At 42.7% G+C, this 13,444-nt stretch overlaps 1 protein-coding gene across 1 annotated transcript in view; it reads left to right on the top strand.

The window, feature by feature from the left end:
* The window catches only part of CSMD2 (CUB and Sushi multiple domains 2), a 1,088,526-nt gene that overhangs the window by 1,050,091 nt on the left and 24,991 nt on the right, over window positions 1-13,444 (top strand). Inside the window, exons 52-57 of the mRNA XM_044285154.1 lie at window positions 5,257-5,430; window positions 5,775-5,948; window positions 6,475-6,648; window positions 6,966-7,154; window positions 7,296-7,469; window positions 11,120-11,302. Of these exons, the coding sequence (XP_044141089.1) occupies window positions 5,257-5,430; window positions 5,775-5,948; window positions 6,475-6,648; window positions 6,966-7,154; window positions 7,296-7,469; window positions 11,120-11,302 (1,068 nt within the window). The remainder of the gene's footprint in view (window positions 1-5,256; window positions 5,431-5,774; window positions 5,949-6,474; window positions 6,649-6,965; window positions 7,155-7,295; window positions 7,470-11,119; window positions 11,303-13,444) is intronic.

Raw genomic sequence — 13,444 nt, 5'->3', positions numbered from 1 at the left:
TGAAAGGGCCCTAAAAAGCCTTGTATTAATTTGAATGGAAGGCAGAACTAGCTTTTTTCCATGCTTTAAAAAAACTGTATGGAAAAAAGAAGCAACATGCTCTATCTTGGAGCAGAATCTAATTCTCGCGTTGAAAATTAGAATGCCAAAAAAATTTGCAGAAAATCAAAATTCGTTGTGTGTACATAACCTAATAATATTTAAATTCACAGTTACTATAATTCTGGGGGGGGGGGGGGTCATCGGCCTGGACGATTAGCTTTCAAATGTTCGCAAACCGCACGTTTGCAGCGGACCCCATTCACTTTAATAGCAGGCGAACCTGAAAAAACTTCAGGTCATATTTGCAGCCAGCAAACACTTACTAGAAGTACACAAATAGTCCCACAACATGGACAGTGATATACCAGAGGTGGATCATTGGCAAAAAATATGTATTTTAATCAGGGGCCATTTTTATGTGTCTTAAAGGGAAACTCTCAAAAATGTGCCCTGCTGGAGCCTAGAAATGTTTTATTTCCTACCGGTTTGATGTATGCAAATGTGTACGTTTTTGTATCCTGCAGAGTCTATTCAAAAAATACATACGTTAACGTAATTTTTTTTCTACCATGGAACTATATGGTGAACTGACTCCACTGTATGGCATTAGTCTGAGGCATCTGTTAACGCATACATTTTTGGTATGCATTAAATAGATGGCAAAAATAGTATGTAAACCCAGCCCTAGTGTCACAATAAGCACCAGTACACATCGGAGCAGCGTGGCGGAGAGGGGAGATCGCCATATACTGACAGAGCGCTATCTGGTCCTGCTGGTCAGGGATGAGGACTGTGTTTCCCAAGGATCATTTTCTACTGGGAAATACAGGGCACAGTAAAATACACTAGAATCTATATAATATAAAGATATTAGCCCTACCCCCGAATAATAATACAATTAGGTGGTCATTTATTATATAGAAATACGTCTATGTTGACGTATGTGCCAACTCTGGCCACAGGTCAAGCTTGCACACCCAGTAGTCAAAGGGTTCATCGCTTCTCAGAGCGTCCACATCGGCCGTTAACCCGATGTAGTCAGACACCTGTCGGTCTAGGCGTTCCCTGAGGCTAGATATGGAGGGAGGCTGTCGATGGGTTGGCTGCAAGAATGATTTCATATCCGAAGTGACTAACACATCTTCAAACCGCCCTCTTTTTGCAGGTGCGGTAGGATTGGTACCCGCACCTGTTTCGCTGTGGGTGGAAATTCCTCTTCCACTGCAGGCAACAGCAGAATGCAGCATCTCTCGCAGCAATGCCTTGAAATGCAGCATTCTGACAGCCCTCTGTGATGCTTGTAACATGTACGTAATTTTATGTCTAAGTACGTTAACACCCAGTACAGGTCCTTGACCTTTATGCTTTTTATACGGGGGTCCCTCTTCAAACACTGTAGCATTAAGGCCCCCATTTGCACTGAATTGGAAGCAGTGGAGCACCCTGGCTCCTTCTCATCGCCCATGAGAATGTCATCCTTTGTCTCCTCCCCCCAGCCACGGACAACACCAGGGATCCCCGAAAAGTTTAAAGCCTGCTCTTCTTGCTCCTCCTCCTCCTCCTCCCCCCAGCTACAATCCTCCTCTGACTCAAATGGAGTAGCCCCCCATGCGAATTAATTCAGCATTGCGACTTCCTCATCTTCCAGCTCCTGCTCCTCGACAGCTTGATCAATGACACAACACAATGCACTCTTCAGAAAGAAGGCGTAAGGTACGATGTCACTGATGGCGCCCTGGCTGCGACTGACCAGTTTGGTGATCTCATCAAATGGCCGCAGAAGTCTGCATGCATCACGCATGAGCAGCCACTGGCGTGAAAAAAAAAACAAGCTCCCAAGATCCTGTCCTGCCACAGAGTTCGTACAGGTAGTCGTTAATGGCACGTTTCTGCTGGAGCAGCCTATCAAGTATATACAAGGTGTAGTTTCAGCGCGTCGGGCAGTCACCAATCAGACATCTGACAGGCAAGTGGTGTCGCCGCTGAACATCAGCATGGCAAGCCATGGCTGTGTAAGATCTTCTAAAATACCCAGAGATTTTCCTGGTCTGCTGCAAGACGTCCTGGACCCCAGGGTATTTGGCATCTAATCGCTGCATGACTAAGTTCAGGACGTGTGCTATACACGGCACGTGTGTAATTTTGCCCTGTTTCAGCGCGCTCAGCAAATTGGCACCGTTGTTGCACACCACTTTTGCAACTGTCAAATTGAGCGGGGCTAGCCACTGATCTGCTTGTAACTGCAGTGCAGAACTAGTGCGGCTCTTTGCTTCCAGGCACAACATCCACAGCACAGCATGGCAACGTCTCACCTGGCACATCAAATAGGTTCTGGGGAGATTGTGGGGTGCAGCATAAGAGGCGGTAGCAGTGGAAAAGGAGGAGTCAGCCAAGGAGGAGACGGAGGATGGAGTAGGAGGAGGAGAAGAAGAGGCCTGCCTGTTACATGCTTGATGGCCATCAGAAGGTTCACCCATTGGGCATTAAAAGTTATGTACCTTCCTGCCCGTGTTTGCTATACCACGTGTCCGTGGTCAGATGTATCTTGGCACAGACACTGTCTGCCAGAGATATATTAACTTGCCGCTGAACGTGGCCATATAGTTCAGGGATGCCCTTCTGGGAGAAATAAATCCTTCTGGGAACCTTCCATTGCGTTGTGCCAATGGCCTCCGAGTCCACCAATTTATATGGCAGTAGTTGGCAGGCTAGCAGTTCCGACAAGCCAGCGGTCAGTCGTTGGGCAAGAAGATTATCTGGAGTCATAATTTTTTTACTCTCAAACATTTGAGCCGCAGAAGCCTGCCTTGTGCCAGATCAACGCGACGACGGCACGGTGGAAGGTAGAGTGGAGGACAAATGGGAGGAGAGGCAGAAGAGGCAGGACGTGGAGTGCCGGGAGTGTGGCTTTGTGGGTTCTGACGGCATTGCTCCCACTGGGCTCGGTGATGTCAGGCCAGGTGCCTTCTTAAGGCGATCGTCCCTAGGTGAGTGTTGGGCTTACCGTGACTTATGCATTGACAGCACAGGCTGCAGATAGTAACACTATTGTCAGAAGCTGACACATTAAAAAAAGCCTATACTGCGGAGCCATGTTCCGGCGTCGTGGGAGCTCAAGATGTGACCGTGTATGATGGATGGCTCGCTCCAGATACAATTGTAGTATGCTTTTTGCCTCCTGTGCACTGTGAGTTCTGCCTGCTTCTCTTCCTCCTCCTCCCTATCTGCTGCTCCGTCTCTTCTTCTGAACTCACCTCCTCTTCCTCTCTTGTGGGCACCCATGTGACGTCCATCGACAGGTCATCATCGTCACCTTTACCACCACTGACATTAGAGATCTCAGAGCGGGCAGCAACAGCAGGGACTAACCTCCTTGGGCTGATCTGGGTACTGTCGTCAGACCGCTGGGGGGCGGCCATTGCTACCTCCTCCTTCTGATCCGATGCCAAGAATGGCTGCGCATCAGTAAGTTCTGGGAATGTATGGGAAAATAATTCCACTGTCTCGAGTGGAGGGCCTATGGTGGTGGTGGTGTCTTTAGGGGTGCACACAGCAGAGAGTAAGGAGGGTGCAGATACAGAGGATGAGGAGGGTGCAGAAGCGTAAAGCTGAGTGAGTCAAGTTATCAAATGCGCCTTCTCCAACTTCCCACTTAGGCTCCGGCCTGGTGCACCTGCCCAACCTCTACCATCCCTGCGGAATGGTCTGCCTCTTCCTCTGCCTGTCATTTTCTAAATGACCCTATGCCTAAGTCCATAGAGAAGAGCAGTATTTGTGGAAGCTGATATATGGCAGGCCTCAATCAGTTGTTAGTTTAAAACTGGTATATCACCCTCAAGCAGTAATTTTGTGGACGCAGGTATAGGGAAAACCTCTATCACTATTTTGTGGAGGCTGATATATGGCAGGCCTCAATTAATTGTTAGTTGAAGCTGGTATATCCCCCTCAATCAGTAATTTTGTGGACGCAGGTATATGGAAAACCTACATCACTATTTTGTGGAAGCTGATATATGGCAGGCCTCAATCAGTTGTTAGTTTAAGCAGGTATATCAAAACCCGCAATCTGTATTTTGTGGATGCAGGTATATGGAAAACATCTATAACTATTTTGTGGAGGCTGATATATGGAAAGCCTTACTCAGTTGTTAGTTGAAGCTGGTATATCACCCTCAAGCATTAATTTTGTGGATGTAGATATATGGAAAACATCTATCACTATTTTGTGGAAGCTGAAATATGGTAGAACTCAATCAGTTGTTAGTTGAAGCAGGTATATCAAAACCCTCAATCTGTATTTTGTGGACGCAGGTATATGGAAGACTTCTATCACTATCTTGTGGAAGCTGATATATGGAAGGCCTCAATCAGTTGTAAGTTGAAGCTGGTATATCACCCTCAAGCAGTAATTTTGTGGACGCAGGTATATGAAAAACCTCTATCACTATTTTGTGGAAGCTGATAGATCGCAGCCCTCAATCAGTATTTTCTGGAAGCATACAAATGCACTATAATATACTTTCTATTTTAGAAAGTATATTATAAGTATATCACTCCCCTCTGTGTATCACACCCTATAGATAGCACAACGTTACCAGTCCTTAAAAGGACTGTTGTGGCCCTATTAGCTAGCGTTTGATGTCCCTAAGTTCCTAACAGCCTGTCCCTGCTCCACAAAGCAACCTCTCCCTACACTGGCAAAACACTGAATGTAAAATGGCTGTCAGATCGGGTTCTGTTATAGGGTTGTGGGTGTGTCCATGTGCTGAAACGTCTTAATTGGCTGTCCTGTCCCACCTGATGGGTGTGTCATGGGTCAAAGTTCGGCTCATTGCAAAAGAATATGGCACACACGGATATCTCCATATGTTCGTCGGATCACGAACGCTCAAAGTTTGCCGCTAACCGACCGCCTGGCGAACTGCAAGGCCATCACTATCCATGAAATGATTCTGGTTGTCAGATTTGTTATCCAGGAGGATTTTTTTTTACCTAAAATTAGTTCATAAAATGGTTCTACAGTTCTACTGTACCGCATGAGTTTTTTTTTTTTTTGCCTTCTTCTGAATAAACTTGGTAGGACAATAAGCTAAACTGAATGGGTGTATGTCTCTTTTTCCAGCCCTACAAACTATGTGTAAGAAATAAGGATCTGTTTTAGTTAGTTAGTTTTAGTTTTCATACTGAAAATCTTACCTTACTTGTCTTTTCCAGTTATCTCCTGTGGGGACCTGCCAACTCCTGCTAATGGTAATAAAATTGGTATGTTGACCCAGTATGGGGCAACTGCCATATTTGCCTGTAATAGTGGATACACCCTGGTGGGGTCCCGTGTGCGAGAATGCATGGCAAATGGGTTGTGGAGCGGACAAGAAGTCAAGTGCTTGGGTAGGTACATGAAACATACTGTATATGCATTAAAACTAACTCCTAACTTTGACTAACATTTTCTACTTTCTGTAGTCATATTCATCTTTGTAATATATCTGGTTTATTTATTTTGTCGTTTTCATATGTTTTCACTTGGTTTTAGTCTTTGCAGCGAAGATAACATGTTCAAGAACGTTAACTGAAGCTAACACTAAAAGCATCCCTGGTGTACCCAGCTCCATATGTTATGAGTGTATTACTTGAATGAACAGCCTTAATATTACATTAGCTTTCTAAGAATGGTTTGGCAATGGTTTATTAATGTTTTTCACTGATTGCTGATATTTCTGTCTTTAACACAGCTGGTCACTGCGGGACCCCAGAACCTATAGTTAATGGCTTCATTAATGGACAAAACTATAATTATCGAGACAGTGTGGTATACCAATGCAATGCAGGCTTCAGATTGATTGGAAAGTCTGTCAGAATATGTCAGCAGGACCACCGATGGTCAGAGAGGTCCCCCATATGTGTCCGTAAGTACATTACCAGGATGTGGGAGTGAATTGGAATCAAGGATCTCCAAAATTTAAAGAGATGTCACTTGTCTGGTTAATGCATTATAGGACATTACTGTTTCCTAACAACATTTTACCTAAATCCAAGAAAGAAAAAACACATAACCAAAATCTGTTATTAGGATTTGGGACACAGCTACAATTTTTCTCATCAAGCTCTATTTCTACATGAGAAACAATGCTTGGTCTGCACAATATCATTGTCACCTGGAGCAATGTCTGCTTCTACTGAGCAGAGGCAGAAAATACACAACTAAGGCCTCATGCACACGACTGTGCAGTTTTTTGCGGTCCGCAAACCGCGGATCCGCAAAAAAATGAAGGGGCCTGTGTTGCCTTCCGCAATTTGCGGAACGGAACGGGCACCGGCAATATAAATGCCTTTTCTTGTCCGCAAAGCGCGGACGGATGCGGACAGCACAATATAACAATATAAAGTGAATGGATGAGATTTTCATTTGCTTTTCGCTTCTGCTTACTACAGCAATCACATGTGGACATCCTGGAAATCCTGGAAATGGAATTACTCAGGGATCCCAGTTTAACCTGAATGATATAGTGAAGTTTGGATGCAACCCTGGATATGTCTTAGAAGGTGTAACTCAAGCTCAATGCCACGCCAATGGGCAGTGGAGTCATGCCCTGCCAACATGCAGAAGTAAGTAGGGTTCAATTCAAAGAAAACCTTTACTTTTAACCCCTTAACTTTCCGAAAGGTACTATACGAACATAATAACAAGTGTGTATTTTATGTTTAGTTAGTATTACCCTTGGTCCCCTTATTTAAATATTTTATATTTTTGAAATCTCCTAAAATTATGTAACAAAGTGGGAATGCATTATAATTATTGGGGCCGAAGTAGATACCCAATATGAAGTAGTTCTCCTTCCACTTATCCCCAACATTTCTTGAATATTTAATCCATCGATAATTAGCTTTTAATTTCTTTTTCCTGTGAATTTTCTTCCTGACAGTCCTAAATTGTACAGATCCTGGGCATGTTGAGAATGGCCTCAGACGGGTTCTACAGAGAGGTCCAGATCGATTCAGCTTTGGTACATCTGTGTCCTATGAGTGCAGCCATGGTTACTACTTAATGGGAACACATGTTCTTTCCTGCCAGGGAGATGGCACTTGGGATCGTGATCTCCCCAGCTGCCACTGTAAGTAACGTTTTTAACCAAATTAAATTCTAGATGTTTTCATGGAGTAAAGGAATTGAGAGGAATTGTTTCTCTAGCAAAGCTTGTAGTCTCACACTTCTCTGAATAAACACAGATATTCTCATCTTCTATGGTCTCTAGTAATCTCTTGCGGTTCCCCTGGCGTTCCGCCCAATGCCCAGGTTTCAGGAAGAAGGTACACTGTTGGTTCTGCCGTCCAGTATAGCTGCCTTGGCAAACAAATCCTTATTGGGAACGCCACCCGTATTTGCCAAATGAATGGGCGCTGGAGTGGTTTCCTACCTCACTGCTCAGGTAAGCAGATTTCATAGAGTAAGATATGTCAATTTTGAAATCTGATAACTGCTTTCAGAGGATGAAGGAACTTCAACAGCTACATAAACCCAATACATAGTTTTAGCAAACTGCTTTGCCTCATTTAAAACTATGATTAAAAATCAACAAATGAAACAAAATCACCAATTTGCATAAGATTTGCACACAGGCTCAGCAAAGTAAATGCAAGTTAATTGTTTTCCACCCCGGCACCGCCACCCCCCCCCCCCCCACCCTCTGCTCCCTCAAGCAGCCGCTTGGACTGCCTTATGATAGAGCCGGCCCTGTGGGGACAGGGACAGACTGATGATTTCTGTACAATGCTGTATAAAAACTTGTCGCTATACCAACAGCAGTAAAATCAAATGCAACCAAGGGTGTAACTAGAAAGTGATCTGTCCTTTAGCAAATTTTTGAATAGGTCCCCTTTCTGAGAGCATTTACTAGAATCCAAGATGTAGGTGAAGGTACATGCAGTACACTTGTTGCACTGTAAGAAAAAAAAAACACATTCACTGTGAAATTACATGCTTGGACATTGATACCATAAAATACAGAATAGGAGCATAAGGGGCATCAAACCTAGACTCAACCCCTAAAGCAATTCAGACCCATGACCACAAAATTAATTCTGACCACTTTCTATAAAAATGTGTTAACTTTCTGTGAAATCTTAAGCATGAGCTGAAGATATTACCTGTATATAGATGCAATTGGGGAGATTCATTTGTCATCTGCCCTAAAACAAAAGGGCTGACATGCTATGCATCACTTTATAAGAGGTTATGTCTTAATATTATGTCTTAATATTCATAAGAACTCTGTAGAAGAGGATCACTGTAAACATTTTAGCTCCTAGGAGTCTCTGAGAGCTTTCAGCCAGTGTTAAACACTAGTATAGAAAAAAAACTGCCGAAACAGCATGGCAGTCAGCTAGTGTGGGTGAGTGACGCTCAAACATTGGCACACTACACTAGGGACCTAGATACAGGTTGGAGCAATGACACCTATAGCAGGGGACGCATTGAGCAGCGACAGCCAACCACAGCTCTCCCTAGCCTTCACACTCACAAGCATTCAGCGACATTATGAGAGGCCATGTCTGGAAGAACAGACTAGCCAGACTAAGAGAAAAATAGAAATTGTCAAGGAGAAACTCCTATGTAGAGAGTGGCATACCAGACTCTGCTAAGTAGTGGCAGTTGAAAAGTGTAGCTGTGGATGAGAGTGAGTTACACTGAAGAAAAGAAGGTATATAGGTGTGCTGCATGGAGAGGACCCAAGACCTGTTGTCATGCCTATACAGATTGGGCACTGCATGGAGAGATAGCAGTGGACTATACCAAACAGCATTGAGCCTTGTTCATCACTTTCACTCCAGAGTAGAATTGTCAATGCGTATTAAAGTTGGGTGCAACGCCAAGTTCAAAGCTCAGTGCCTGAGTATAAAGAAAGCCTTTTGCCACCAGTAGAGACATTGAGACCATCAAGCCTCTTGACTCTAAAGAGACTCTTGTAACCACTAAGCCAGTTACCTGTAGTAGGACATTAGTAACCCTTAAATCAGTTTCCTCTTATAAAACTCTTAAAACCACCAAGCTGGTGGATTCATGTGAGTTCAGTAGAAATGTTCTTCCAAGCTACAACTGTCTGCCTGATTCCTTCTGCTATCCATGTATAGTACTGACTGACCTAAAAGATCTTGGATAAGAACATTTATTGAATGATGCCATTGCTAAGAAGCACAGAGGAGAAAAAAATAATCTCCTCCCCCAAGCACAGTATTCTAATTCCCAAGCCTTTTCAGCCCCCAGTATTTGATAACCTTGAAACATTATTTGAATTCTTATGTCTGCGTTTCTCCTCTCTATGGTATGTTTTTCCCTACCCTCGTTCTTATGAATCTGCCCTGCAGTTTTATGTCACAACTCATAAACCCTGGATCTTTATGGCCCGTGTTTTAGGCTGCTGTAAAAGGAAAATAAATAATTTAAGTGTTTTAGGAAGATTAATGTGAGTGTTCGAATAAGTATTGGTGATTACCTCTTGCAGTGCTAGTCCTTGCCACCCTCATATGTTTCAGTGGTATTTTAAGTCAATCAAAGAATTATTGTTTATACATTTTGCCCTGGACTACTTGACTTTTTGTAGCATTTTTTATTTATTTTAACTATTGAATGACAGCTTCATTTGACTAAGAGTGCAAATCAATGTTTTCTTCAAGCAATTACTGGTCACTTTCAGTTTTGTGCTGTTTAAGGTGATGCCCTACCTATTATAATTGGCCACATTATAATAATAATAAATAATAATAAAATGTATTTATATAGGGCCACCATATTCCGCAGAGGCGTAGTCAGACTGTCAAAAGGTCAGGGCAGGCAGCACAGGAACAGGTCAGGCAATCCGGATCGGCAACAGGAGAGTCAGTGCAAGCAGGCAGGGATCATAGGAGTAGCAGAATCCAGGAACAAAGTATAAGTCAGGTGCACACGAGAGTATCAGGAACTTAGCAAACACAAGGATCTTGACACTGAGGCATCTGGGAAGGGCGCTGAGCCACTTAAGTACCTGCAGAAGAGCCTGGGTTGGTCAGCGTGGTCACATGACCCAACCCAAGCAGCCCAGGGAGTGATGTGCGCCGCCCCTAGAGCAGTGTAACAAGAAACCAGCAGCAAGCATGCTATGGCCAGGGCTGAGTGGAACCTGTGGAGCACAATCCTCAGCACAACAGAGACAGAGCCCAGGATTACAGCGGTGGATCACCGCTGAGCACGGCGCCCAGGACCACAGCGGTAAGCCGAGGAACAGCGACGTACAGAAACCGCTGTTATCCTAATAATGTACTCCATTCCAGCTGCCATAAGTGTTAGGTCAGCTTTCCCATATTCCTGAGTAGCAATCTGCATAGTTATCTATCAGTACATCCCCTATCCACATATGAGTGCATTTTTGGGCAAATTCATAAAAAAAAAATTGGAAAGCAATATTGATAACCTATCCTCATAATAGGTCATTAACATCCCATAGGTGGGGGTCTAATTAGCATACCATGCACAGCGCTGTACATTGTAAATGGGCTCTGCTGGGTAATGCATCCCAGGTCCATTCAGTTGAATGGGTCTGAGCTGCTCATAGGCCATGTGACCACTGAATCTGACATGACTGGTTTAGGAACAGGTTGTGGTGCTCCTCCTCAAATAGTTGTGTCAGGAGTCAGACCCCACCGAACAGATGTTGAAGACCTACCCTGCTAGCAATTAATTCAGAAACTTCTAATAAGAATAATAAACAAATGGTACAACACAGAGTCATGAGAATAGATGCTCCAGAATTGTTACTGCATGTGATTTGTCAGTAGAGGTTACAGGTCTTCTTTTAAAGCAATTAGTGGTATGTATCCGACTGTCTAATAGATTTACTGAAAGGTGCTAAGCCAATAATTTACATATCTCTCAAGGTGGATTCTCTGTAATTAGAGAGAAAAGGACACATATACTGTTCTTGCACAGGAGCCATGTGTTGTCTATGTCTACCCCCTTTTCAGAGGTTAAAATCCACTTAACACCAGTTAGTAATAATAATAATCATAATTTATAAAATGGAAATCATATAATTTCTTATTGCAGGCGGGAGTGCCAGTGAGTGTGGGGACCCTGGAGTGCCATCACATGGACTTCGACAAGGCAATGAGTTTACCATTGATAGTGTGGTACGGTTCAGTTGTGAAGCTGGATACATCCTGCAGGGGTCTGCAGAGAGAAAATGCCTGGTCAATGGGTCGTGGAGTGGATTCCAGCCAGAGTGTGAAGGTACTTTCACTGCTTGAAGTAAATTAATGTTTTCTGTTTTTCTTTTTCGTTATATGACCTATGTCTTTGTCTTCAGTTACCATCAGAATAAATATAATATTTATAAGGAATTGTTTATTGTAAATCAGATTTTCTAAATGATTAAAAACAAAAAAGCACAAAATATGCTCAAGGTAATTGAAAGAGAAAAGCCAGAGTGACTGCAGTTGGCTGCACATAATAATAATAATAATAATAATAATAATAATAATAATAATAAAATGATAAGCATGTAATCACATGTAAATATGAAATAATGGGCCAAGATTTAGGCCACCGTCACATGACCTTCATATGGGTTCAGTATAGTTTCTGTATTATGGCCATAATACTACTCATCCCATTAATAGTTCTACTGACTTAAAGGCTGTGAATTCCTTCGGGACAATTTTTTGTATTATTGTATCTTGCTTATTTTGGGCCAAAAATCATTGTTGTTTAAGTTAGTCATTATTAGAAATTTTCTTCTACAGCTTTCACTTTAAATGCATTTGCAGACTAGCAGTTTTTCTGTTTTACACTGAATTCTTCAGAAAACTGCTCTGTAGCCCTTATCACTGAACTCCTGATAGCTAATAAACATTAATTTAAGCTTAATTCTTATCAAACTGATAAGAGTTTAGTAAAAATGCTTTCTGGTTGGCAGCACATCAGCTTGTTGTAAAAAGGGGATCTGCTGCTGACAGTATGCAAACTGAATAGGAACGACTGATCACCTTGCTATATTGCTTGTAGATGTCCATAAGCCAGACATTACTAATGTAAAACCACTTATAAACTACTATGGCATATGATATTGCAGTCATAATACAGATGCAAATGTAAGACTTTGTGACTGACATGTGAAAACAGCCTCAAAGGGAATGTGCAGTATCAAAATTAACAATGGTTTACATGGAATTTTTTTTTTTTTAACTTGATGACTCCTTTAATATGTACTGATTTATTAAAGCATTTGATTTAACACTTTACAATAGTGACAAGAAAACTGAGTAAGTCTTAGCAGGAGACATTCTATACTATAATTGTTATGTTGGTGGCCTGTGACCGCCGCTGTCCCACTATTCCAAGCAGGCATGGCTTTATTCACCCTTCTACTTCCTCCCTAGTGGCCCAGACCCCCAGCCACCAGAGTTGATGCTGTCCTGTTCTCCAGCTGGCCTCAGCCTGCTTTCAGCTGGGAAGGTCTCTTCCCGAATGTGTTCGGTGTCCATTAGTCTTCCCATATAATGACCCTTCATTTCCTGCCCTGACTTCGGACTGTTCCTGACTATGATTTTGCCTGACACCCGGTGCACTGCACTGGTGTTTCTGACCCCCATGGGTCAGCTGTTAACCACACAGAAACGATTATAGGCGGTACCAGCCTGGACGCTCCCATGCAGAAAAGTCCAGATCCCTGTAGTTAAAGGGTGAATTGCAGGGCAAATCTGTTCGTTAACACAGTAGTTCCACTCCTACTGACCTAACGATAATTTATGCCTGAAACTGGGCTAAATTATAGCTCAGATATCTCATAGCTAACACAGATGTGACTTACTGGCACACAGAGGGCGAGTGCTTCTTAATAAATGAGTTGCATCAATTTCCAGTTCAAATCATATCAGGCCATACTATATGAATGCCAGTCTTGAAAAACGTCCCTGATTGTCTCTGCGTACAGAATCATGAGAATATATTGAGTTGAATAAGTTAAATTGTAGCCACTTGTATTTCTTTGAAAGTTCCATTTGCCATATCTTAACCGGATGCATCTCCTAAAAAAAAAATACAACAAAAAAACAGAACAAACAGTTATGTTTAGCATGATGGTGATTAATAGAGGATATGCTCAGTACTTGCCATGCCAAGTGGTTAAAAAATACCTAGTAACGCCACATAGCTAGGCAGATTTACCAGTCACGAGAATGGGACAGTTGGGTGAAAAACTCTTGGGAACTCCAATGGCAGCCTTATAGGTTGTCTTTTTGAGAAAATACTAAGAAAATAAAAACATTAAGGCCTCATGTACACAACCATTTTTTTCATATGTGTGCTATCCATATTTTTGGTACACACAGACTGTATACGTGTATTGGGGATTGATGGCTTGTGGACCAGAAT

Source organism: Bufo gargarizans, chromosome 3 (assembly GCF_014858855.1).
Source record: "Bufo gargarizans isolate SCDJY-AF-19 chromosome 3, ASM1485885v1, whole genome shotgun sequence".
Taxonomy (NCBI): domain Eukaryota; kingdom Metazoa; phylum Chordata; class Amphibia; order Anura; family Bufonidae; genus Bufo; species Bufo gargarizans.
This window is presented reverse-complemented; position numbering and strand designations above follow the sequence as displayed.